The 27,092-nt window shown below is 42.8% G+C and overlaps 3 protein-coding genes across 12 annotated transcripts in view; 2 read left to right on the top strand and 1 right to left on the bottom strand.

The window, feature by feature from the left end:
* NCKAP5 (NCK associated protein 5) overlaps positions 1 to 7,417 on the top strand; it is a 376,987-nt gene extending 369,570 nt beyond the window's left edge. For all 10 annotated transcript variants that reach the window (XM_066190349.1, XM_066190348.1, XM_066190347.1 and 7 more), the window contains one exon: positions 5,829 to 7,417. In XM_066190349.1, coding sequence (XP_066046446.1) covers positions 5,829 to 6,110 — 282 coding nt within the window. In that variant the 3' untranslated portion in view covers positions 6,111 to 7,417. The remainder of the gene's footprint in view (positions 1 to 5,828) is intronic.
* A 947-nt stretch (positions 7,418 to 8,364) lies between these two features.
* Positions 8,365 to 23,418, top strand: LYPD1 (LY6/PLAUR domain containing 1). The gene is made up of 3 exons (XM_066190344.1): positions 8,365 to 8,629; positions 9,723 to 9,860; positions 23,183 to 23,418. Exons 1-3 carry the CDS (start codon positions 8,578 to 8,580, stop codon positions 23,416 to 23,418), a joined length of 426 nt encoding a protein of 141 aa, XP_066046441.1. The 5' UTR covers positions 8,365 to 8,577.
* A 389-nt stretch (positions 23,419 to 23,807) lies between these two features.
* GPR39 (G protein-coupled receptor 39) overlaps positions 23,808 to 27,092 on the bottom strand; it is a 74,619-nt gene continuing 71,334 nt past the window's right edge. Inside the window, exon 2 of the mRNA XM_066190343.1 lies at positions 23,808 to 24,331. Within this exon, the coding sequence (XP_066046440.1) occupies positions 23,808 to 24,331 (524 nt within the window). The remainder of the gene's footprint in view (positions 24,332 to 27,092) is intronic.

Genomic DNA, 27,092 nt, shown 5'->3' with positions numbered 1-27,092 from the left:
AGCTGTTTTGTCCAGATCTGCAGCTATGAATTGTACACAGCTAATCAGCTGGTTTTCCTTTAAGGTAATACACTTAAATTCAGGATCATGAGAAATGCTTTCCTTGTGATACTAAAACATACTTGGGGATTTTTATACTCTGAAATACAGAAGGTAAACTCCGATTACATTGTCATTGTTAAATTACCCATAATGCCATCAGGGGATGATACATATGATGTATATCTGGCTTTCCTATCAACTGCTGAACAGACAAATCAACTTAAAAATGTTTCCTAGCAATGTATTTTTTCCCCACAAAAGAAGCTGCCAGTTGTTGTTTATTATGGAAATCTGATGGTGTGTCTCTGAGAATGTTATCATCTGCTACAGCAAAATAATTTTGGGATTTCTGTTCAAGTAAAAAAAAAAGAAAAATTATTTCAGAAATTATTTTACTGTCAGCCCAGAAAATAGATGAAAGCTTCTGACAATGTACAATGGAGAGCAAGGCTTATCTTATTATTTAAAGTTGTGCTTTAAAGAGAAAGAAGTTCAAACATCCCATTTTTAGCTCAGCTGTAATGCTGCAGAGGTCACGCAGTTACAGCTTTCACCTTTGTAGTTTGCTGGATGTGGCTGTACAGCTATTTTCACTGCAGAGTATTACTTGTTCACCTGATGTTCAATGAGATCTGGAGGTTGTTCACTTTGCACAGAGAGCCTGCATGGCATTCTGTCCTGGCTGGAAGACAGACAGACACTGCCCAGCCCTTTCCACGTGACACTTTCTACTGCAAACAGTCGTGTGACACCAGAGAATTCAGGGAGAAGTTACTTCTGGTTACACCAGTACACCTCTGGTCAGAAAACTGCCCTGTATCTCCTTGCACCTGCTCTATAAGAAGCTGTGAACATACTAAAATTGTCCCACTAAACAGGTTATTTGTGAGCAACCTATGTAGTGCTGCAACAGCCATATCCCACTTAGACCCATGGTGTTGTAAATACAAAGCAGTTACAGGAGTTAGAGGATATCTAAATTGGAGGAACTGTGAATTTAAAATAAGAAGTAGAGGCTCCTGGGATCAAGTTTACCCTGAGCATATGCAGAGAAAGTAACAAGCAGTTTTTAAAAAGTAAAAATCTAGAAAATTGTTTTCCCTCAAAATAAAGTTATGAGCAATAACAAAAAAAAAAACAACAACAAAAGGGAACGTACTTTGTATCTTCTATTAGAGATCAGATCTGAAATGAAAGACCTTGAGTTATACAATTAAGTATTGATTTTGTTGATCTATGTTTAATTCTCATAGCAATTTTGTTGTTTTTACCCAATACTGTTCTGCAGTTATACTTCACTTGAAGCAATGCCCTTCTTGCTTTTGTGTTAATCTAAAAACTAAATTGCCCAATGCATGAGAGACATAAATAAAGTTCATTTTATTCCTTTTTGTAACTGATTCTGAGCTCTTTAAAGTGCTGGTTAACTAAACTTAGATAGCTGGAAAATACATTTATCCTGCAGAATGGTTCACTGCTATTTCTGGGCTCTGGCAGGACTTACAAGCATAGTCTGACCTCCAGATAATAAGAGCTTCTGTGTGTTACCACATTGGAGAAATGGCCTTGCTGCTGCTTTCCTTCCTGCACACGAGTGTGGGGTCCTTTGTGCCTGTGAACCAGCCCATCCTTCCCTCCTGCTCCTTCCCATGACACCTGAGGAATCCTTGTGCCATTCAGGAGGGCTGCAGTTCTTCCTGGTCCTTGATCACACAGCTCTGAAAAGGCATTCTGCCCACATGTAACCTCTCATTTTTACAGTTTGCAGAAAACCCAATTTGATGTATTAATGTAGAAATAACACCTATTTATAATGTATCAGTGTAACTGCAGGCTAGTTGTGTTTTCCTAATTTGCTGTGCTTGAAGTGACATGCCAGATTTTATTACATCACTAATGGGTTTTAGTTATTCCCTTTAGGATGTTGCCAGCAAGGAAACATTCTTCTGATTCATGATTCACGGGTTTATTTCAAAATGATGTGGCTCGTGATGAATGTCTGTGTGTGTCAGAAAGAGTTTCTGCTCTTCTGACAACTGGTCACTGTTCTCAGGTAGTGCAAGGCACCTCATACTGGGCAGGTAAGAAACTCCAGCCATGGCAAGCTCACCACCTACACAGGAGAGTAGAACAACAAATGCTCCCTGTACCCTGAGGCCATAATGGTACGGATTTTCCATACAAAAATACACCTAAGTAAAACAAGCTAACCACTGATCTGCTTTAGGATGATGGGCCGGAGGTCTTACAGAGGCACTGTGAAAACTACAGTTCTTGTATGCCAGTTGAGCCTTTTTTTTTCCTTTTTTTTCTATTATCTGTCTCTTGTAGACCAGTATCTCTGACTACATGTTTTTGTCTTTTCCCTTAATTAAAACTTAGGAAAACATACAGAGTCCACAGCAAATGCAGCACTCACCTTGTTCACAGAACAGATCAGAGTAGTCAGCAGCAAAGTCAACACTTCAAGGCTGAGATGGTTTCAAGCATCGTTGCTGAGAGGGATCCTGTGTGAGAGCAAGCAAATACTGCTGGTCCCATCTCAGCTCTTGCAGCAGCACTGAGCAAAATCACGGAGTCTTTCTCTTTGCTGTGATGACAAAGGCACCTGTTCACTGGGCAGAAAGCCACTCCTGAACCCAGGAGAGAGCTGACTGGAAGCCGTGGCTTAGGGGTTAGGTGCTCCCTACACTTCTTACCGAATCTCAGGCCACCCTCCTGGGTGTAGAGCACACTCACCTCACGTTCCACTCTGCAGAAGCAGCTGCTGAGACACATCAGTGCGGCTCTCAAATGCATTAATGAACTAATTACTTTAAAATAAACAATGCTAACATCTTTGGGCTAACACTTGTTCTTTGTTATAGTCGTGACTCTGCTGCAGTCAATAGCAAATCTACATTTAAAAACCCAAAGATACTGTGCAACCACATACACACAATTTATCAATCAAATTCTAACAATAGTTGTTTTGCTTTTGCCTTTTGTTTCATCTAGCAGCTTTTGAGACTGCCATGAGTAATAAGAAACTTATTTAAGCATGAATCTAAATAAACACTCTTTGGTAATTTTTTATAAATTGTATCTATAGTAACTAGAGAAAAAATTCTTAACTCAGGTTAACATTTCTGTTCTGACACAAAACGAGGTTAAAAAATGACCAGTGACTTTTCAGCTCTAGGAATAATTGTGTTATTTCAAGGGAAAAGGATCTGTTGATTGTGCAAATCCTAACATTAATATCTCTGGTTAGAGTTTTGGTTTTGCTTATGAACTTTCTTCTATGTGTTAAAGAAAGGAAGTTTCAGGGTTTTTTGCAGAACGATGTAGCTAGGCACTAGGACACCTAAAAAGAACAGCTCTTATGTCCCAAAAATACCCATAACTTATTTCTGTTTCTTGTTTTGGTAATAAATTTCGCTACCACTGTTAGAATTAGTTTTCCCTTTAAGTTCTGATGTATTGTAGGTGTACTGTTCACTACCCAGGATCTTTTGCCAACAGGTTGCTGTGATAGACTCCAGTTCACTTCAACTTCACATGATTCAATGTTTTTGCTTAAAATTTGTAGGGTACTTTTATTCCCTGCAGTTTCTCTAACGTACTCTATAAAATAAATGAGAATCTAGGATGTGATTAAAGTAGGCTTGCAGCCTAGCTTGTGTTTGAAGGGTATAAAAAAATATTGATACTGCATGTATGCAGAATATACCAATGAATTCAGTCTGGTCTGTCCTGAGGTCTAAATCCATCCTTCAGTAGGATTGCCAAAATCCTCCTCTGATTGTGATGCTTCACCCAGACTGCTCTGTCCTGCAGATTCTCCAGGTGTCTGTGCTCCTCCTGCCCAGGAGCTGAAATTGGCTCCATTTGAATCAATAAGAGTTTTATCACAGGCCTTACTAACTCCAGTATTGAGTCCTGCAGTCCCAAGTCTGTGCTAACTAGTCACATCCAATTTATCTAAAGGAAAACTGTGAAATGGGAAAATTAAAGACAAAGAAACTTCATTTAGTCTGTCATATAATAAAGTATTTTAGGCTTAGCACTCTGAAAAGCAAAAAAAGGTAATGTGTGTTATTGATGCCGTGGCTGAGAATTTTCTCATCTGGCCTACAGAGAAGTGAAGAAGCTTTTTCAGTATTTCAAATAAGGGCAAAGGGAAGAACATTTTAAGGTGAAATTGTGAAAAATTTCTATTATAGGCTCCTAAATTTGTGTTCATTCCCATTTCCAAGGGTTATATGCCTCTATCTCAGAATACATTTTAATTATAGATATTGAAGACCTTAGTTTTAACTGTCATATAAAATTAGAATCCAACGCAACATTCCCTAAAACCTTTTAGACTCAAGATTAATTAACGCACCAAACAGAAAATGTTCATTTGCTAAGACTTTAGGAACTCCTGTTGCTTTGCTTAAGTTTGTTTGAAACATTTTCCAAAAATAGTAATCCAAATCCATGCATTGTCATCTTATGAAATGTGACAAGATCAGAGCAAAAACAATCATTGGACTGGCATTTCAATTTTTATCTAACTGGCTATCAAAACAAGCAGTCAAACTGTAACAATTTGTCTTCCTCTTGCCAAAGATTTCCAAGGAGAAGCAGCACAGCGTGCACAACATTTGACTGACTTGAGGCTTGAATTCTTCAGAAAATTCTAAGGACCCTTTACAACTGCACATGTAGTGACCCACAGCATCCACGCATGCCCAAGCTGTACCTTCAGTGTGCTGAAAATGCCATCTCATTTTCTAGCTAAACAAAAATATTGATGCCTTGGATTTGCAGTAATTTACTGATTCTGTCTTTGCCATCTGATGGCACTACCAAAAATGAGGAATGGCTTTGCACTCTGATGGCATATTTCAGAATGTTTGAATCTTATCTGCCCAGGAGGTTATTGAATGTTGATTGCAAAGTGTTGAATGCTGTCCCATATTTCTCTGGTAATATGATCTGTAAGAGGAGTTAGTTACTCGGATTTTGAAACACTCTGTGTATAAACAGCAGGTCATTTTTATTGAGCTGCTCCCTACACAGTTCCCTAATGATTCCTCGGTCAGATCTCTGATTGAAAATACCAGTAGCTGACAAAGGGATAAAACTACTCCAGTACAATCCTACTGTGTGTTTTTAATATAATGTGCTAATACATTGTCCAGTGTTCCCACAGAATTACACCACTTCTCCGAGAAGGCCTGGCCAATATCTGATTGATTCTGGTCCGTGGGGATCGGCCCAGTTCAGTGTAATTTCCTGTCTTGTTGCTTTCTTGTCTATTAGAGAGGGTTTGGGTTTGTGGAAATCAATAGGCTTATACATGCAAAATGTGAGGCTATTCCCTAGCAAGTTTTCATTTGCATCCTTAATCTATGGAAAATGCTGTTTTCTCCTCTGCACTTTTTTTTTTTTTTTTTTTTTTTAACTCTGCTTAAACAAATACCTATTTAAACATAACCCCCAAAGTATTCATGCAAGAGAAGATCTAAATTACCGTGAGGATGCTGGAGATATTTAACACGTGCATAGCCAGGGTCTGCTACTTAGGACATTAATAGAACTTGAGTAAATGGAATCCTATTTGCCTCAGCAGAATCATTCAAGTTATGATTTATCCTAAAATAGGCAGTAATGTTCTATTTAATCATAACAGTTGTTTAAGCATCTAACAGTCTATTTCCTCTCACCCTGTGAACTTTGGAAAGACGGTAATTAATGGTGTACAATAGGATAACTTTTTAAAGCATATGCTTCCAATATTTCCCTCACTTTTACAGAAATTGAAGCAAACTGAAGAAACAAAAGAAGATTCCCAGAACAGAGAATCTAAAATTTCCCTGGAGTCTCTCAATAAATTTAACAGCAATAATGTACTTTTATTGGAAAAAGAGAAGAACTGTCTGAACAAGGCTGAAGGACAGAAGGAAGAAAATGGAAAGAAAGAAGCAGCATCCTTGAACAGCTCGGGTCGGCAGGACGTGGACAATTTGGAATCCTTGAGTGATTCCCTGTACGACAGCTTCTCCTCCTGTGCCAGCCAAGGCTCCAACGACGTTTAGGGACACTTCCCAGAGGGCTGCAGCACGGAATGGGGCTGGAGGTGAGCGTGGAGTGAGGAGGGAGAGGAGACTGAAAACTCGCTGTGCTCACCCCAGGGTGTTCTGGCCTCCCACCACACAGCAATAAGGCAGGGCAGCGTCACGGTGGTGCGTGGGAATCGGCACACCCAACACACAGAGTAAAGTCTTAATTTTGCACTTTTGTGAATATTTGTACAGTTGTAAATACCTTGGGAAAATATATTTGTAGGGATACACGACAGCAATAAATATTGAATTGGTGCTATGCTCCTGTAATGGCAGATTACTAACTTAAAGAAATCGGTGTTAATATTAACAAGAAAAGCTAGTAGATTTTTTTAAAAAGAGTTCTAATTGTCCTAGTCTTAAAACTGTATGTAGAAACACTGCATTACCATAAACTTGAGCCTGCCAGATTGTCTTTAATAAACTCTCATGGACTCCCTTTTAGAAAACATATTTTATATTTTCCTTTTAGTGCAATTCCATACAGGTATTCTAGGGAAATATGCATTTCAGTTATAACTTGCGCAACAGGTGTCTTATTTCAAAAGGGTTTTGACTTTTGACATGGCAAGAAAATGAATAGATTAAAAGGCCTGATACTGCTGGCATTGGCTTCATCAATCATGCACATAACTGTTTGAAAGATCAGGGTCAAAGCAATTCACTGCTGACACAAACAGGAGTCTTGTAGGAATGAGAACTACATAAGCCCCTCTGTACTTCTGACTGCAACATGGCTTTTCAACTTCCACCTCCTCTGTACTCATTTCCCATCAAATTATGAATGTACCATACTGTGTTATCTTTCCTAGTCTCTGTTTGGTCTTAAGTAGATTCTGAACACTATTAAAAAAAAAACAAACAAAAACAACTCCTGTTTGTGACACAATAAGATGTTGGTGCTAACCAGTACTAGTTCAAGCATATCTTGAAGCAGGGGGATCGGCCTGTATTGGGTGTTTTTGGTTTTTTCTACAGAGGTTGTTTATATGTAAGGGAGAGTCTATTTCAAAGGTTCTGTGTATTTTTTCTAGATGTGAAGTATTTATAACTGCTTTTTGTACAGCAATTGTAAACTAGATATATTTGGGGTATTTCTAGACTCTACAGTTTCTTTAGCACATGCTTGTTAATCTTCGAAATATTGTATGATCAGTGTTAATATTTTGTGCAATTTGTTATATTTTAAGTCATTTCTGCCGTAAAACTCGCATCGTCTTTTTCAACTTTTAAGAAATTTTCATTGAAACATCTTTCGTAAATAAAACTTCTCTTGCCTACCGGTGCCTGCTTGAGGGGGTTTCGGGAAGGGGACGCTGTGACAGATTGGGCGTGCAGGGCTGGGATCAGGGGGTACCCACCGGGCAGGCGGCGATCGGAGAATCCGTGACACGGCGCTGTTAAACAGCGATTTTAGCTTAATTAACTCTTCCTTGGGGCCGGGCTGCGAGACGATCGCTGGGAAATAACGCGGTGATCCGGTCCCACAGGGACGGTCCCACAGGCACGATGTGGGCGCAGCGCCCCGGGCTGCCCCTGCCCTTCCCTCCCCGCGGGCGGGCCCGGCCCGGCCCCCGAGGGCTCCCGCCGCTCCCGCCGCCTCATCCCGCCCCACCGGCAGCTCCTGCCGCCTCTGCCCGCTTCCCCCGCGCCCGGCCCATCCCGCCCCGTGCCCGCGGAGGAGGCAGGGTCTGACCGCCGCTCCGGCACGTACACCGCGCCGTTTCCCCCCCGCGTTTTGTTCCGCTCGAAGTCCCTTGTCGGGGGCTGGGAGGAGGGAATGGCGGGGCCGCGCCTCCCCTCAGTCCCTCCCGGGGACGTGGGTGCTGCGGGGCGTCTGTGGGAGGCGAGCGACGCCTCTCAGCGGGGCCCGGCCCGGCCGTGCCACAGACGCGCTCCGGCTGCCACCTGTGGGCTCGGGCGGGCGGGGACACGGAGGGACCGGGGCGAGTCGTGCCGCGGGCTCCGTGCCCGAGCGCAGGAGGAGGGCGGGGATGCGATGAGCATCCCCGGCGGGCACAGGGGTCGCGGGGCCGCTCGGCAGCGCCGTGCGAGACGGAGCCGGAGCGGGCGGTGCGGGGGCTCCCCTCCCTCGCTGAACTTCGCCCGTCCCCGAGGCGCGCCCGGTGAGGTGCGGGGCGGCTGGCGGGGATCCCCGCCCCGCTCCGCCGGCATCACATGGTGCTGGGGGAGGGAGGGGGGAGCCGCCCCCCAGCTCTCGCTTCTCCTACAGTTTCTTCCAGTCTCAGCGCTCAACTCCGGCGAGGCTGGAGCGCGGCGCGGGGCTGGGCAGGGCGGGCTCCGCCGCCTGCTCCCGGGGCGCCGCTCCGCAGCGGAGGCGGCGGGGAAGCGGCACAAGTGCGCGGCGCCTCCGCTGCATCTCTGCTTCTGATGCCCCTTCGCGACTGCACGCCAGCCCGGCGGCCGCGGCTCCGGGAGGATGCGGCTCTTCCTCCTCGCTGCAACTTTCTGGGGATTGTGCCTGGCGCCAGGTAAGGGCTCCGCGCCGCTCGCCCGGCGGCGCCCGCGGCCAGCCCGGCGCTGGGAGCCTCCGTCCCCTCGCAGCCCATCGACGGAGCTGCTACCGGGCGCTGAAAAGGAGCGGGGCGGCGGAGCCCCGCGTCCTGCCGAGCCCCCCGCCGGTGTCCCCAGCGCTGGCTGCCCGCGGGGCGAGGCGAGGCGAGGCGCAGCATCCCGCTGCCTCTCCGCGGATGCCGCCCGCTCCTCGGCGGGCAGTGGGTCGGTGCCAGCGACGCTCCCGCCGCCGCAGCGCTCCCAGCGGAGGGCGGCCACGGGCCGGGGGTCCCCGCCGCGGGACGAGGGGTGCGGGAACTGCCGGCGGAACGCCGCTGGCGAGCCCCGCGGAGCGCCTCGTTTGCATGATAAAGGCGGCTGGCGAGGGACGCTCCGCCGCTTTAATTGTGCATGGCAAAATAGTAATTAAATCATTTGTAATTAATTAGTAGCTAAGTAAACCCGTCGGCTCAGATAAGAGCCGGAGCGTATCTATGAGCCGGGTTGCTCTCTGCGGGGGCGCGGGTGGCTTTCAGCCCGCTGTGCCGAGGGGCAGCCCCGGGCGGGCGACGGGCAGTGGCTGCGGGGCTGTGCCGGTGCCGGTACCGATGTCGGTGCTGGTACCGGCCTCGGTACCGGTGCCCGTCGCCTCCTGGCGGCGGCGTCTCCATCGGCGGAGCGGCCGCCCCGCGCCCCGCGGAGAGGAGCATCAGCGCAGCCCGCAGGGCTCGGCCTCAGCCGAGCGGGCGGCACGCTTGTTTTACTTTATATTTGTCAAAGGGATACTTTGGCTGAGCCGCTGAGTAGCTAGGAACAGCCAAAATGTGAAGGGGGAAGGATAAGGAAGATCTCTGGCACGTGTTGGTTGTTTGGTTTTCTTCCGTGTTTGGTTTTGGTTTGGTTTTTTAATACTACTGCTATTGTTTAAAGGCAGGTTAGATGGGGCTTTGAGTCAGCCGGTTGAGCAGGTGGTGTTCCTGCCCATGGCAGGGGCTTGCAATGAGATAATCTGTAAGGTCCTTTCCGAAAGAAAGCGTTCTATGATTCTGAACAAATCTCTGTCTGTTCCAGGTTCGGGTTTGCAGATACAGTGTTACCAGTGTGAGGAGTTCCAGCTAAATAATGACTGCTCCTCTCCGGAGTTCATCGTGAACTGTACAGTGAATGTTCAAGATATGTGTCAGAAAGAAGTAATGGAAAAAAGTTTTGGTAAGAATTTGATATTTATTCTTCTGTTTATCTGGTTTCGGTGGCGTTTGTTGCTTTTGGCTCCACCCATTCATGGTGTTCAGCTACAGAGGAATCTCGTGTCCTACCTGAAGGGACCAGATTCAATGTCTTATACTTCTGAGGGGCTTTGCAACTCGATGAAGTTAAACGTTTTCCTTTAAAACTGGTGTAAAAACTGAAGGATGCCAGCCAAATGTTGATAAAGCTGGTTAATACACAGCCTTATGGGTCACTGATATAGTTTTCCAGCACTGGGAAATTAATAACAAGAAGTTAGTTTAATCTCATTACAGTTAATTACATGGGCTTTTCCCCCAAGAGATAGAAGAGCATTAAATTAGTAATTCCCTCCTTTCTTTTATTTACTCAAGCAATTTATATACTCTGAAGGTTCATCTTAAGGGAAGGAAAGTGTGGTGATCTTTGCTTTCATCCATTAAAGAAACTATCAAGCTAAAGGGAGAAAGGGTTTTTTAAGAAAAAAAGAGGGGGGAGAATTTAGGGGGGAAGAGAAGGATGCAAATAGATTTGTCATACTGCCAATTTTTAAGATTCTTTTTCCCCCTTACTGCAATTAATAATAAAGTTAACATATTAGGACAGCAATGCATCCAGGAGGAAATCAGCTGTGATTCTGCACCTCGCCTCTATTGTCTCTTGAGCTGTGTTATAAATGACTGGGTTTTGTTCAGCATCGTGGAAGGCATTTGAGATTTAGAGAGAACTGTCAGGTCTTACACCACTGTGCTGCTCTGTAGCTTTCTACGTGAGCAGAAGACATGAACTTTGCTGGGGGCTCAGGGCAGTGTGGGAGGCAGGAAGGGAGCTGGAGCTCATGGAGCTGAGAGGGTGTCAGGCACTGGAATGGACAAGGAGCAGTCACTCACTGGGGAGCCCCAGCCTGTGCCAAGCCTGGGGAGCAGAGGGCAGCCTGGGGCTTCAGAACCCTGATTTAAGGGGATGCTGCTCTCTGGGACTGCCCATCTCACAGCTTTGGTGTTCTGTTGTTAATGCAGATCAAGCCATAGCCTGTCCTTTCCCAGCAAGTCCTCCAGGAGCAGCAGGATGCCTCTGTACCCAGCAAACGTGTGCAGTCATCCATCCCAAACAGCAACAAGGGTGCTTGGGCTTAGCAAACTCCTCTTCCTAGTGCTTGTCAGTCAGCTGGCCCCACTGTGCTGGTAATTTCAGGTCACTGTGTAATCAGTCCTGGATAAATAATAACAATTGTTGTTATGCATCAAAAGTAGCTGAACTGCTGACATTCCTGGGTAACAGCATCCACATCATCCACAGTGACTACTGCTGGGAAATACTTAGAACCTGTCCAGTGAAGTGGGAAAAAAACCCTGGTTTTAAGCTGTTCTAAGGAAGATTAGTCCCTCTTAAGTTATTTTTTTACTGGAGTATTTTATTTCAAGTTTGCTTGAAAAGGGTGGTGAGGATGTGAGATAGTTACAGCTCGCAAGGTACTTTTAAAATTTTGAGTATCTCCTAAATGACTGCTTGAAGGCTTTGCTATCTCCTCACCTCAGCTTCTATAGTACTTTTCATGAGGTTAGAAAGGATGTTGTGGTGATTTGGAGGGCCCTAGATGTGGTAGTAGACACAGATTAAAAAAAAAAGTCATATTTGAACTCTTTTCATTGATGCATAACTTGCCATTACTCCTGTGAAGAAATGGTTTGCAATACAATAAATAAGCAGCTCTTAAACTTCTTGGTGGGGTTTTTTTCTGTGCAATTTTATGTTTTTTTCTGAGCAGATCCTTGGATTTTTCTTTTAAGAGGTTACAGCATGCTGTGCATAGCAGGTGCCACTGTTCTATTACATTGACTTCTATAAATGCATTTCTTATTAATTTTAAGTTCAGAGATTGTAAATTTCAGCCAGTTAATAAATTAGAATTTTAACCTATTTCAAATTGAATGAAATTTACATTGCAGGCTTAGTTTCTGTTACCCTCAGTCAATTTTAGAGAGGGTTGGTTGTAAAACAGAGATGATTCAGTTCATCATCCTTTATTGGTTTTATTCCTAATTGATATTTAAATGTGTGCAATATAAATGCCTTACTCTCCCAAGTTTTATTTAATAATTCATTCTACTTCTACCAGTATACTTCATAACTTGATTCTTTTGGTTGTTGCTTATTACTGAAAGCTGAAACGTTTCAAGTATTGATTTTAATTTATCATAGACTTGAGTTTGAGCTTTTAAACCAGAATATGAAAGATGCGAATTTGCATTTATTTGACAGCACAGTCTCATAATTAGAGTTTTTTCCTCTTGACTAAATACAGCCAAATGAGTGCAATTTTTGCAGATTAACCCATTTTTGTCATTAATAAAACATAGCTGTGCCAGTGAGCAAAGTGCTGCAAGTTCTCTCAAGACCCATTTAAGAGTTAAGCGCAGCGTTTTGAGATGAAGCTCATGGTGTGAGTGGTCCTCATCCCACTGAGGGAGTCACCATTCCTCTGCAGGAGGCATCACTTGGTGTGATCTGCTTCTGGGGGGTTTCTAGTTCACGTTCTGTGTTGTGCCTGCAGTGCAATGCCCAGGGAACTCGTTTCCATGAGTGTTTGTTGGTGTTCAGGGAGTTGTGCCCTGGCAGCTCTGTGGCTCATCTTCATTCCTGGGTTAAACTTCACATGGTGACAAATTACAGCCCTGTGCTGTTCTTCCCCTTTACCTTACAAAAAGTTCCTTATGCTGATCACAGTTAAACAACTCGTCCTCAGTTTCTCTAAAATCAGTGTTTCAGTTGTCACTGGGTTCTCTGAGACCATTATCTCAGCTCCAGGTGAGAATGAACAGCAGCTCAGGCATGTTCCTAACCCAGAGCTCAAAAAGTGGCTGTTCCTGTGGCAGCCTCTGATGTGAGCAACTAAGAAAGCAGGTGTTAGCGACTTTAGTTTGCATTAGATCGTCAGGGGTCTGATCTCAGCTGTTTGTTGTATCAGGTAGACATTTGCTCCTTTGGACAACTTAAAGTGAATTGAGAATTGAGCAGCAAATGGCAAAATATTTTTCTCTCTTAAGGCTGAGTTGTATTTAAAAAAATTGCCAGAAGAAGTTTAATGATTGTTAGCATTCTGTTCCAGTGGGAGACACAGGATAAGACAGTATTTTCCCTGTGATAAAGAACATTACAAATTAATTTGTTAATGAAATCTCAAAAAAAAAAAAAAAGGAAAAGAAAAAGCCTCCTTTTAGAGGGAGGAGTGATGAGAATGGAAAGTGGCATTCAAGACTACCAAGAAATTTTTTATCCCACAGAAATTAATGTAAAGGATAAGTTTCTAGTGCGTTCTTCAACTGGATAAGCAGGTGTTTGAAAACTGTGTAAATTGAATGTTTAACAAAGGATCAAAGTTCTTCCCATAATTCTGCTTGCAGATACTTTGTGGAAATGCCCGTGGTGGATTCCCTGCTGCCACCTGCCTCTCTCTTTTCAGTCTATGGACTTTTAAATTAGAAATATCAGTGGTCCTTTGTTCTTAGAATATATGTTGCAAAAAAGAAATCCCACAGTATATTGGGATCAAGTGGAACATCTTGGCAATATATAGATGAGCATATAATGTGTATATGCGGATATATATTTAATAGAAAACAAACTGGTAATGATAGTCTTGCCTTTTACTGAGGGGAAGAGTTATCTGAGCATGAAGGCTGATCTAAAACCTACTTGAGGCAAAATGAAACTTGCAATGTGAATACATCAGAGAGGGATAAAGCAGGAAGGATGAGACAGTCAGCCCAGAGAGGTAGCCAGTCTCAATTTCTTGGAACTCTGCAAGTAAACCTGCCCGCGTGCATGTTTTGAACAATATACTGTCTGTTCTAATGTAGTTGTGAATATACTTTTACTAACTTTTGCAAGGAAAAAGAAAATGATCCACAGTAGCAATGCCAATACTTTAAAATATTAAGGCTTTTTTTTTTCCTTTTGCAAGCAAATTGGGAAATAATCCAATTACTGTATTAATCTGCAATACGAAATTTTGCTTATTTGTTTGGTTTACAATGGTCCTTTTAATGTATTTAATTAGTATATAACTCTGCAGTGTGGTTAAATCAATTGCTGTGATTGTGTGCTTAAATGTAGTGCATGGAAACACTGTGAGCAAGATCAGCATCTCAGTGTTGAACTAGAACTTTACCTATTTATTGGAACTCTTTCCAGTATTGGTTTTCCCGTCATTTGTTTTATCAGTGGCTATGATGTAGGATGAGCTGGGCTGTGGTAAATTCTTTACCTGTGATTACTACTTGGTTTTGCTATGATTGAGTTGCTCCTGTGTGCCTGTCAAGGATTACAGAACCACACACTTTTTTTCTGTGTTTGTGCATACAATCCATTAGTACTGATATTAATTGCATATTTATATCAAGAGAAAATTATGCTCTGGTGTACTTTTATTGACAAAGTGATTAAAAGAGCAAACAAAGTTTAATGTTGCCTGAATTACTGCAGGCATTAAAGCTTTATAGGAAGTTGTTGCATCCCCAGTATTCATTTAGAAATGTCAAGAAACATCCACAAAATTGGTGGTAGATTTCAATTTTTTTTTCTCTATACTTTTTTGGTCAAAGGATATCAAAATAACAGAATTTATTGGAGTTGGGTTTTTTTTGTTTGTTTGTTTGCTTGCTTTTAATCAAAGAAAAGCACAATATAATAAATCTTTATTGGCAATTTTAAAAGATAAATAAAAAATTTGCATGGTAACTATAACATCACATATTGTGCTACGAGGTGCCCAGTGAAATAAAGACATAATATCAATACTGGAAACACAGTTCACTTTTGATTCTGAATAAAAGAATTGCAATGGATGTTGTCAATTTGCACTGTATGCTGAAAACTTGGATCTGTGGATAAATTACCACTCAGAAACACTTTTTCTCACATGTCAAAGCCATTTCCTTACTTGCAAATTTTTTCCAGTCTTTGGGTTTCTCAGAAAACTTCCAGCCACTTATGGAATGGACTGACCTGAGTGTGTCAGCTAAGGAGAAATTACAAGAGTGTGCAGCAGTTGATATTCTGACTGCCTTTCAATAAAGAAAAGCAACAGTGGAGTTAACAGTTCAAGCAGTTTATGACTTGAAAGTCATGACAAAGATCCAAGTGCAGAAGTGATGAAGGCTGCATTATTTTAAGGAAGATGGGGTACGTGGTCCAGCGAATTTCATTTTTCACAGGACATGGACAATAGCTTTTTATGTTATTTTATTTCTCAGGCTAGTATGAAAGATATACAAATGAATTTTGTGATGATACAGTGCCCACAGCCTCGTGTCTCTTAAACCTCCCCATGAGTTTCCTATTGCATTTCACACACAAATGAGTCTGTGTTTCCAAACCTTCTTGAAGCCTAACCCTGTCACTCGTCTTAGCTCCCAGTGACCTTATCAAAACATTGGCAAGCAAGCAAGCTTTAATTACTCCAGACTGTTTTCATTTCCATTTTTCCTTCATAGTCTGGATGGTTTTTTTGGGAAACTTGACAAAACTGCATTTTGCCAACTTACCAATAAGTCTTTGAATCTGGAAAAAGGCATATAAAACCCAGGAAAATCCTACTCTTAAGCTGAACAGGCTGTAAAACTCTGAGCATGAAAATAGCTGAAGATTTAAGAGCAGAATGAGTTTCCAAAGTTCTGGCATGGAAGTGCCAACATCTGAGCCATTCCACTGAAACTGGTAAGGACATTAATTAGGGATGCAGCAAGACTATTCACCTGTAAAATTATTTATGTGACTTTTTGCAAGGATGTAGAATTTTAGCATTTGTAAAGGCAAAAGGGCTGTGGCTTGCCTTCGTCTCCAGCACATAAGGATTGTCAAGAAAAATGCTCATACACAATTCTGAAAATTGAGTCCAAGTTCACCTCTGCCTCTACAAGATGAAGTATATTTAGGTCTTGATGGCAAAGGACATTTAGATCTTGATACCTTTGTATCAGGTAAGAGGAGAGGGTGGAAGGCTGTGAGCCAGATCTGTTGGGAGGATTGTGTTGTAGTGCTTGACTGTATGTCCACGTTAGTAGGCAGAGAAATAAGTAAGAACGGTAGGAAACAAAGGAATTATTAGCTATGCAGGTGAAAGCTGAGCTTCGACCTCTCATTTGTAGCCTCCTGTGGCTTAAAAAAAAATTTGATAACACCACCATTAGCAGTTGTACTTCACTTTCCCAGCCTGTGCATTTTTAAGCATTTTAATGCCATGCTTCAGCCTTGCTAGCAGTGACAAAGACTTTCTTGTGATGGATTTGTTGTTAACAACACCATTTTGAGTCACATTTCCAGTATTCCAGAATTAGAAGGCACAACTTACAAAACATATCAGGGTAATCTAAACCCTTGTCCTCTGCCAGTCAACAATTGTCCAGTTTTCTCCCGAGCTGACTGAATTTCTGCAAGGTGTCATGTCAGGGTCAGAAGGAGAATGAGGATGCCAGGCTTTCATTGTCAAAAGCTTCCTGTTAGTTTCTGAAAAAATGTGCAACTTTTAAAAAGTGCCAAACGGATGGAGGTTTTGTGATGATATTAGGTTTTCATACAAAACCATGATGACAATATGCTAAGTGAACCAGGTGGGATTTGGTGGGGGGTATTTTATTTTCATTTTGTGGGGGAGTGGGCAGGGAGGTTGGGTTTGTTTTTTTCTTATTAGAATTACATACTCTGTGAGAACCTAAAGGAATGGATGTGCTTTTATCTCATCTATAGAATGCATCAAAGGGAGGACCAGGTTGAAATAGCTGCAGTCCTAAAACACAAGATTAAAAATCAGAAAGTGTGTGCATAGCTTTGCAATAGATTTCAAGTCACATGCATTTATTGCCTTGGGGTTTTTTGGTCTGGAAAACACAGATCATGGTGGCTCACAGTATTTAAGCAGCTGTTTACAAGGTGATTAGAAAAAATTCTGGCAAGGTACAAATTATTTAAACCGCTTGTCTCATCAACTTTCTCTCTGGAGTTCACAAGGATAAGAAGAGTTAGTGTGAAGTGAGATGGTTACAAGACAGGGTTGGATATGATTATATTTTACACTTGCTTAAATTGTTTGGGGTTTTGGGGAGGGTTTCTCGTAACAATGAATTTACAGCCATAGCTGAAAGGCTGTGTGTTGAAGAAGCTTAATTCATACTTTAAACCAATAAAAACATGATCTGACTAAAACTGCAATTGTTTGGGGAAGGACAACATCAGAAGAATGATTGCTCTTCAATATTCAGTCACCTTCTGTGATATTTAGGACCTTATTAGATAAAATGTTTATAATCACTCTCTAGAAAATAGCAAATCACAATTGGACCTCTGGAGTCTGTCACTGTTTGATGTATATGAACAGGTACTAGCTGAGAAACTGATTATTATCATAGCAAAACCACTGAAGCCATAATAAGATGGGCATAAAACCTAATGTGGAAATTAAAAAATATAATTTGCAAACCTATTTGTGTATAGTCTGAACCCAATTTTTGGAGCATTACTGATGCAATAAAATGCAGAAATAGTCACATTTATGTTTTATGTTCCTTAGAAAGTGATGTTTGCATGTTTACATGTTATTCTTGCACTGGTATAAATTCTCATTTTATTTCTTGGCAGACATCAGAAAAGAGCTTTTTTTAGTCCTGCTGGGTGCTGAATTTTGCTTGAGTGAAGGGTAAGCTAGTGACAGTTCAGGGCAAAAAAAATCAAGAATGAAATATATGAATGAAAACAAGTGTGGCTAGGCAGAGCACACATCAAGTCTATGCACAGTGAGAGGGAAAACTTGCAGATTCACCAAGAGCAGAAAATTGAAAGTTTTGGTGAAATTAGACAGTTGGAACTATGCAGGATATTAAAATAAAGGAGTATTGGTACATAAGCACAGTGTTCAACTTGTCTTTATGAGCAACAACATTAAGAGAACACCCAAACAGATCCTGTGCAATTCATGCTAATGCAAGAGCTAGGACACCTTTAGGGGGTTTCTCCTGTGTTCTGTGTGCTACACTTTAAATTATCCACTGTTGGCCAATTTCCCACCTTTTGCTGAGAAGAGATGGGCAAGATTTAAACACCCAATCTAAAAGAATTGAGTGGCGGTACTGCCAAAATTGTAAGTGTAAGTCTAACACTTCATCTACCTGCTGGTTTTCTCAGCTACTTACTTCAAGATACAAAACTTTCCTACAACTCTTTTTTTGCTTCCAGCATCTGGTGCAATCTTGAAAAGGCTCAAGGATTTTTCAGTGCTGGGCCCCAGTTGGACATAGGCTTCTTTCTGAGCTCCAGAAGATTTATGTGGTGGGTTTGCTCAGAGCACGTGCAGGGGATTTTGCTAAAGCACTGTTTGTGGAATGAGCTGCACAAGACTGACTTCCCACATGCATACGAAGTTGGTTAGATACAAAATGGTGTAGAAAAAGCTTTCTTTAAAGAAGTGGAGTGTCAGTCCCAGCCCAAAAGATCAGAGAACATCTGGTTTGGAAAGCTCAGTGTTGGGCAAAGTGGCACTGTCCACTTGACTGAGGCAAACTTAGGGAGGAGGGTTTTGTGGCCGTGAGGTCCTGGGGTGAAGGACAGGGCTGTGGTTTCCTGCTGAGCTCCACCAGAGCAGAAAGCAGTTTCAGAGCAGCTGGGTCACAGGAGTGGGAAGGTGACTTTTTTTGGAAACCAGGTCACTGATCTCAGAGGTGATACCCTGCTTGCCTGTTTTGGCTTCAGAGAGCCTCTGTGCATTTTGCTGAAGGGCACTCCTGAGAGTGCAGGTGCAAACTGAAGTTGCACACTGCGTGGATTGCGGTCGGCTCTTAAAAGTTGGAGAGTCATGCTTGCACAGCATCTTTTTTGTCTGCACCTCCTAGAACAGAAGAATCAGAGGTGTCTAATAAGATCCTTCTCAATCACTATGAGACAAACCTTGGATCTTCTGGTGCCTTCTGCATAAACACAGCATAAGAAGTAGGTGTGATGTCACCCTTTTTGGTTGTCCTAGTAACAAGTTAAGCTGTTATTCAAGAGAAATGCACTGGGCTGTGCAGACAGGGTAGAGGGAAGAATACTTACTTTTGGATGTGAATAAATTATTGCTTGAATTGTTTGTTGCAATCAAGACTTAATGCACCTGCATGTGGCCAAAACAATGCCAGGGTGCAGATGCACAGGACTAGACTGGATGCAGCTGAGAAAATAAATATTGCAAGCAGGAAGTATAGAAAAGCCTTAAGATTTACACCCATCCTTTCATTGCAAAGAATAAGGCAGAAATAGTAGTTGGGGCCTTGACACTGTCTAAATATGTGATGACTTATGGGGAAGAGAGAGGTGTAACCATGGCCAAGTTGCTTAGTCTGGAAATAAACTTTCAATGCCAAATTTAAGCCCAAATCTGCTAAAAAAAAAAAAAAAAAATCCCTGAAAACAAACATGGCTGTTGTGGGTATATGTGACAGGAGAGAGTGTGGGATATTAGCACATTATAACACAGCTGTTCTAGTCTAGTGTACTCCCCTCTTTTCTTGAAAGTTCTCAATCTGCATCCCACAAACCTTGAAGCCAAAATAAAGGAAAATCTGTTTTAGATTTTTAAACTAAAACAGGAAAATCTCTTTTAGTAGTAGGTCCTTCACAGTAAAACATCCTTACAGTACCTAAATTGTTGTTGGGGTTCTGCTGAATCGCTTAAAAAAGACAAATTACTCTGTGTTCATCCATCAAGTAATTGGGCAATAAATATACTAATTGAGTAGTCAGAAATACACTAATTGATCACTAGTGTCAATTGTTGAGGGTGGGTAGCTGGGAATGACCCCAGCCCAGTAAAAGCAGAGTGTAAAAAGTGAAGTCTCCTTCCTTAGCCAGTGACTCAGAACAATCTGAGGTAGAAGAAAAGCTTCCAGAAAGGTTTGCAATTATTTTTCTGGGTGATATGTTAATGAATGCATCAAGCTGATTGCTCAGGCAAGAATACCCAGTAATTAGCAGTTATGTCTGTGGTATGAGTCTTATGAGGCAGATAACCATTTTGAAGAACTGTCTGCAGTTCAGCCTGCTGGTGGCAAATGATTCAGGGAGATCTTGGGGATCGTTTTGGAACTGGCTCAGCAATGCTGCAAAGGAGGAGTTTGAGGAGAGATCTCTGGATATAACCCAGGGAGGAGGTTATGCTGTCCTGGCTGAGCTCAGGGGGTGAGCTGAAGTTACTGGGGCTCATTAACCTGTTTGCTGGAGCAAGGAGATGGTGTCCCTGCCATCAGATCATGAAAGTCAGCTGCACTAATGTATTTCCTACCAGAATTATGATAGGAAGAAGGTTTAAGAGTAAGTGAAGTCACAGCACAAGTGTTTTAAAAATGTCACTCCTGCAGCACTAACATTCCCTCTTTTCCCACCAACTTCTGTGCCTGTTTGCATTGTGTCTTCCTGTCAAGATGCTGCAGAACCAGGGAGAGAGCACAGCCTTTCTATGCTGATCGAGCTTGCTTCATACCTGATGCTTTGTCAAAAGCACTTAGTGTGATAGCAGCTGGTTTGTGAGATCAAGAGAATCTCTCAGTATTTAAAGGAAAAAAAATCTTGGATGTGAAGGGCATGGTGTTAGCAAAGGGGCTGTTAAAATCCTGATGGAAATGCTGAGTTTCTTACGTAAAAAATCTTTCTAAAATTTAGATTACTAGAAAAGGGAATGGGAATAAACAATCATTTGGGTGTGAAATTTCCTATTGTAAGGCATTTACTGAAAAGTCACTGGAGGAGTGTTACAAGGGGATTTTGCTACTAGTCAGATTATTCTCCCTATTTGGATGTGAACATGGTCCATCTGTTCATGAAACTTTGAGCAGTAAAATTTCGGTCTGTGCAGGAATACTGTGTTTTGACTTCAAAAGAAACTCAGGATTGTTCTGTGGGATTGATCCTGGAGAGCAGATCTGTTGTAAATACGTGGAGTTAAGATGCAAGACTTTGATTTTTTTGCAGGAGAGGCTTCCTAGGGTTATCTGGTGAAAACCATGCCTCGGAGGGCATCATCTAATTGTTCACAGCAGTGAACAATTCTAGTCTCCTAATCTATGGGAGAAGTGCAAAATGTGATATTGCAGGGACCCAAATTAATAAATCACTAGTTCAAGTTGTGAACAGAGCTTTGCAGGAAACCTGTGAAAAGGAAATGACAGGAAGAGAATGATCTATAAAATTATGGGAATGGGAAATCTGCCAGGGTCAAAAGCTTTTTACAGGCTTGGTCTTTGAGGGGAAAGTCAAATTCACTATGGAACACTGAGGAATGGCTGGATTTGGTGGGTGTTGGTTGCTCAGGGAAATAATCTGCGATGGGAAGATGTGGGATTAGGGAATAGAGAGCAGTCATTGTGCCTGGTTTAATTAAATACAGGAGAGGGAAGGGTAACAAAAAAACATTTATTGTAGCCATGGGAAGTGCCACATCTGCCTCTGCTCTGGGAGGAGTGTAGGAGGAACATGAACAAAGCACCAGGTCATTTTGGGGAACATCAACTGAGATTTTGGTATTGTAAAGCTCATCAGTAGCAGCACCACTGAGGCTCCTTGACAGCAGTGGCTTGTCAGCAGAGACAGAACATCCTTCTTTTTGCAAACTGTAGTAATAAAGATTGCATTGCTTGATCTGTGTGCCTTTGCTGTTACAGGGAGAACAGCCCACAGCTCCTCTTCCTGCTTGAGAAAAGGCTCTACCTGCTGTGTTGATTGATTGAAGCTCACTGGAGACAGGGGAAGATTTAGCACTCACTTGAGGGCTTCTCTTCATAAGTTTAACGAGATAGATAGCCTAAAAACACGTTTCAGAGTTGAGATTTGCAGAGGGAGAACACAAAACAAGGAAAGCCCTGCATTGTTGGGATGGCAGTGTTGTGACAGTATAAAAGAATTGCTTTAATTAAAAGTCTCTGAAGACAGGAAATCCTTCTTTCTGAGCACAGCCCAAACAAAGGGTGTTCTGCTGCTACTCGCAGCACTCAGAGGTGCAGTGGCTGGTGCCAAATTAAGAGGTTTCTCCTGGACCAGGGAGGTGCTGTAGTGGTTATTAAGTCCCTTGGAAATGAACAAGTATCTGCAGGCACCGTACACCCAGTGCCTGCGGGTCATAGTCCCACCTCATTCCCTCCAAAAAAAACCCAGTCTCAATCGTTGTGCATTTAAAGACATTTTGGGACCATGCCACAGGATGCCAAGGCACCATTCTCCAAGGGGATCCTGTTCTCTTGCTTTTCAGGAGGAAAAAAAAACCAAAACTTTTTGAAAATCCCATATTCAAAAGGAATAGTGATTTTATCATCCTTAGGAATATCCCTACCTCTTTTTGTAACTACAAGCAGGCAAGCCTCCATTATCTATTTCTATTATGGACATGTTTTTCTAAGACACAATTTCTACTGTATCACTTGCAAGAAAATTTTTGAGCAATGAGATGGGGAACTGCCATAACCATTTATGACAGAAGAAAACGCAACTGTGTATTTCAAAGCCTTTATAAACCATGTTAAAATAACAGCTAAAAAAGTATATGCATCAAGATGTACTTTTTTCAGTTAAAAACAATCTGAAAAATTATAAATTAGCTTATTAATTAAAATTACCTTAAATTACATTCAAAAAGGGAAGACTTTCAACTCAAGAAAGACACTTCTATAGAAATGGAAATTTTTTGTTACTGAGGGTATTAAACTTCAAAGACAAGCAAGAACTAAGATTACCTGGAAAAGTACTTCTAGTTCTTCTTCAAAAAAAAAAAAAATAAAAGGGAAGAGAGGAGGATGAAAGTTTTGCTGATAATCATCCTCTTTTTTCTCTTGGTTACTTGTCTGTGTGTGGCAAAGAAACAAGAAAAGGAAAAAAAAATTCTCAAAAGACAAATTAAGAGCACAGAAAGCTGTAATTACTTAGGCACCCTAACTCAGACATGTTCAGCAATAGAAACAAAACTAATTTTCTCACTAATTGCATTTGAGTTATAGTTATTCAAACAGTTTATTCTGAAAGATGAAGAATTCAAGTTATAAAATGCATCATTTAATATACATTATGTAAATTAAGTCTGTAATATTTTTTTGGTTCCAACCAGAATTGAACTAGAGGGAAATCCCAAGCGTGGCGCTCCTACAGAGCAGGGCTGCTGGTCCTGAGGTGTCTGCCCTAAGCATCAGCAGTGCTTTGGGGGGATGTAAACTGGGGTTTGCAGCTGTGTTTGAGCACCAACCCTGCTGTAAAGTGCCCCCCTCAAATGGAGTAACCCTTGTTCTGTGCCACAGGGATCATGTACCGCAAGTCCTGTGCCTCCTCGGCAGCGTGTCTGATCGCCTCGGCCGGCTACCAGTCCTTCTGCTCCCCTGGCAAGGTCAACTCTGTCTGCATCAGCTGCTGCAACACTCCCCTCTGCAATGGACCCCGGCCCAAGAGGAGGGGGAACTCTGCCGTGGTGCCGAGGGCACACGTGATGACCACTCTTCTGCTGCTTAAATTTGCTCTGTTGTTTTTATACTGCTAAACTTCAAGCAAGTTGTTTTTGAGTTTTTGGGTTTTTGGTTTGTTTTTTTTTTTTTTTGTCCTGACGCAATTTGTCCTGCATCCTTCTTCCTTCAAAGGCGCTGCAATTATTTTCTGTTTGTTTCCAAATCCCTGTCAACAGCAAGGGAAGTTCAGTGGTTGTGTGGAGAAGAGGAGCTGATATTTTTGTCAGCTAATGAGTTCAGTTAGTAGATTGAATTTCCAGTGTGCACTTAAAAATCCCAGCAGGATACAGAACTCCTGTTCCTTCTGCATAACTAGAAACAAATCCATCCGTGTTACTCCTTTTGCGATGTTGTCACTTTCCTCGGTCATTTCAATTTCCGTGTTTTTAAGCTCATTGCTAAGCATTAACTTTGCCTTACGAAGTCATACTTGATGTTCACAGAGGCCGTTCTGTGCGCCCGGAGCGGGCTCTGAGCCAGACCCGAGGGACGCCTCTTCCAGGCTGGGCTCTGGTGGTGCAGCACCCGGCTCCCGCGGGCTGCGGCCGGGCGTGGGTTCCTTCTGGAAGGTGCTCAGGAAAACTTTGGCGTTGCCCTTGGTGGAAGAGCCACACCTGGAGGACGTGAAGAGCAGCGGGCGCAGGGAGCGGCTGCTCCGCGCCCCGGAGCTCTGGGTGGCCCTGAGGAACCTCTCCCTGTTGGCGTGCTGCAGGCTGAGGCGGCAGCACAGCACCTGCAGGAACACGCTGCGGAACTGCTGGGAGGAGATGTTGTACAGCAGCGGGTTCACCACCGAGCTGAGGTAGAAGAAGATGTCGGCGATGGGAAGAAGGGTGATGTAGGCGTTGAAGTAGGGGATGGTCCAGTCCTGCTTGGGCTTAGCGGCCGCCATGATCCTCCTGACCTGGTTTGGCATCCAGCAAACTGCCAGAGTCGCGATGATCAGTCCTGCGGGCAGAGAGAGCAAAAAAGAGGTCTGCATACATGAGGGAAGACACACAAAATACTATCAGTTCTGCACTTACTTGTTGGGAAGTGGTACCAATCTTTCAGTGTTTTGCTTGACAGCTTTTTCTGCCAGTAGCATTTTTTGTTTGTTGTTTTTTATAACTGTTACAAGGTCATTGCGGCACATGCTCAGACAAAACGCTGCATAGCGCTTGGATGGTGTTTCTTTGTACCTGTTGTCATTTATTTGTTTTCAAAATGTTCTTTCTCTGATCATCTGTGTCTTTGGAAAGAATGGGGTTTTATTTTGGTTTGTGCTCCCACATTTCTTCCGTCTTTCCCTTTACTTTGAAAAACAAACAAAATAAATAGAACCTATAGCCATATTAGATCAGGCAATACCCAGAAGAGATCAGATTCTTGTTTGTACTTTACAAAAAAAAGAAATGTATGCATAATAATATATTTCGTGTTATTTTTGGTAGATTTCCTCTTACAGAAGCTATTTTTAAGTAAAATGTGTATGGATCTTTTTATGGTAATTAAGATATGTTGGGCTTTCTTAAAAATCAAATTCCAGTGGAATTAAATGATGAATGTAAATGAGAAAAAACCCAAGCCTAGTCATGAAAGTGTAAGCAGTTTCAGATTGTAAATTACGCTTTAAAAATGTGGTATCTGACCATTTTGTATTTATATGTAAATATAAATACATGTTGCTGCATCACTAATGGCATTAAAAAGGGGTGGCTGAAGTGTTGGGTGTCTGGAAATTCCGCCTGCGTGGAGCGTGTTCCACAGGGGGCAGCGGTGATGCCGGAGCAGCAGCCCTGCAGGAACGTGCCAGTGACCGGAGCTGGCTGTTCCCGGGCAGGACGTGGAGCAGGAGCAAGGCACCTGGCTCCTCCTCAGCGGCATCCTCTGCTGCTCCTGTGTGCCAGCGCGGGAAATCTGACACCTTGTGTGACATCCCAGGTACACAGTCACTCCTCCTGCTGCTTCCCCCGCCACCCAGCAGTGCTGGCAGGCAGGGCGGCCTCCAGTTTACTGTCCCCTCTTTGCCTCTCTCGTTGCAGGAGCCGTGCCTTACACGAACACTTGGAGGGAGCAGAAGCTGCAGTCTGGCTGCTTCCCTGCGGCAGCGAGTGTTCTGGTGGGGCAGTTCTCACTCTGTCACCTTATTAACCTCACCCAATGCCTGACCTCTGCTCCCAACAGCAGCACAGGAGCTGTTCAATTCTTACCCCTCTAGGCTGAGCCAGATTGCCCCCACTGAACAGGTCACATAGCAATGCCATTCAGGAATAGCAGGTTTTTGAAGCCAGGAGAAGGATACTTCACTAGCAGGAAGATGTGACTGTAGCAGGGAAAGGAGGCAGAAAAAAGAAGAGTTTTCATAACTTTGAAACTGCCAGAGCTTCACCAGGCTATGTCCCAGTTCTTGTCACCAGTACCCCCAAGCAAAGAAAAGGTATGAAATGCCTTTAAAAAAAAATCATAAAAGGGATAATTACTTTAACAAATTTATTATCTCACTGAATGAGCTACCAAATAAAAGCTGTCCTTTGGATCTATTGCTTCTGTAATCACTTATTGTCACAACAACTTTGTTGGGATGGGGAAATAGCAGATCTTAAACCGACAGCACTGGATTAAGAGCCCTGGAGGGCTGTTATTGGAAGGCCAGCAGTAACTCCATTGCCAAAACCTTTACCATTTTCAGTTCTCTGCCTACCACAACTCTCCTCAGCCTCTGTTTCTTTGTCTCAGTCCTACAGTTCCTTCCCTGACCCTTTGCTTGCTTCCCTGCTTTTCCCCTGCCACCATGCCTCACTATTCAGTACCTGCTGTGCCTCTGCAAAAGTTGATCTGAATTTTGCATTAATCCTGCAAATGTTCGTGGCCTTCAGTGCTCTTTTCCCGCTGTCAGCTTAACAACTATAGGGTATCATAGGAAAATATGGCCCCCTGAGCAGTGACTTGTGATGAGCTGTACCAAAAGGCAGTGGAAGGATTCTGTTGCTTCACTGGGGCTTTTTCTCTGGTGCAACTTAAACACAAAGTTCACAAGTCCAAATCTGTGGGATTCTCATCAAATTTTACCAGAAGATCTCTTTCAAGGGAGAATAAAACATAAGCTGTACTGTGCATTTTTTTTGTTCTTGTTCTCAGTTAGAAACAGGATACTTCATCATGCTGATTAATAGTTTCCTAAATTATGAATGCTGCAGCAAAAAACTGTGAGCAAACAATGCGTGCATTCAGTTTTAAACCCCAACTGCATTGCTCGGAGATGTCTTTTTTTTTCCTTTTTTTTTTTTTTTTTTTTTTTCTTGTATTTGAATTCCTTGGCATTGACCTTTCTTTTTAATTTGAACTGCCAAGTGCTTAAGATACCCCCTTATATTCTTCAGGCACTTTTGTTCTGGAGAACTGAATATTTGGTAGCGTGTACAGCGAGTGAAAAATGAGCGGCTTGTGCCCTTGTGCAGCGCAGTGACGTTTGTCTTTCAGGGCGCAGGAGGGGACGTCTGCAGAACTGTTGTTTTCCGGGGATGACTAATTGTTCATTTTTACACTTTGAAAAGATGCTTGTTGACTCAAAGGAGATGCACCGTGCAAATAAACATGCTGACAGACTCACAATATTTTTTCCAACTTTCACACTTGGCACGGCAGCGCGGAGTAAACGGAAGCGCAGCAGAAGAGTACCTCGGGAAGCCTCTGTGCTGCCAGTTTGAACCTGGGCACGGGCTCCAGG

This window comes from Chamaea fasciata, unplaced genomic scaffold (genome assembly GCF_029207755.1).
Source record: "Chamaea fasciata isolate MVZ Bird 193981 ecotype frontalis unplaced genomic scaffold, bChaFas1.0.hap1 SCAF_8, whole genome shotgun sequence".
Lineage (NCBI taxonomy): Eukaryota > Metazoa > Chordata > Aves > Passeriformes > Sylviidae > Chamaea > Chamaea fasciata.
Note: the sequence above shows the minus strand (reverse complement) of the source record. Positions and strands in the feature narration are given on the sequence as shown.

What these genes read in the sequence shown, in the direction of transcription:
- LYPD1 (XM_066190344.1), top strand. Translation starts at nt 8,578, where the DNA reads ATGCGGCTCTTCCTCCTCGCTGCAACTTTCTGGGGATTGTGCCTGGCG. An exon ending in GGGATTGTGCCTGGCGCCAG is followed by an intron (nt 8,630 to 9,722) that starts GTAAGGGCTCCG and finishes TGTCTGTTCCAG; the next exon opens with GTTCGGGTTTGCAGATACAG. An exon ending in AGTAATGGAAAAAAGTTTTG is followed by an intron (nt 9,861 to 23,182) that starts GTAAGAATTTGA and finishes TCTGTGCCACAG; the next exon opens with GGATCATGTACCGCAAGTCC.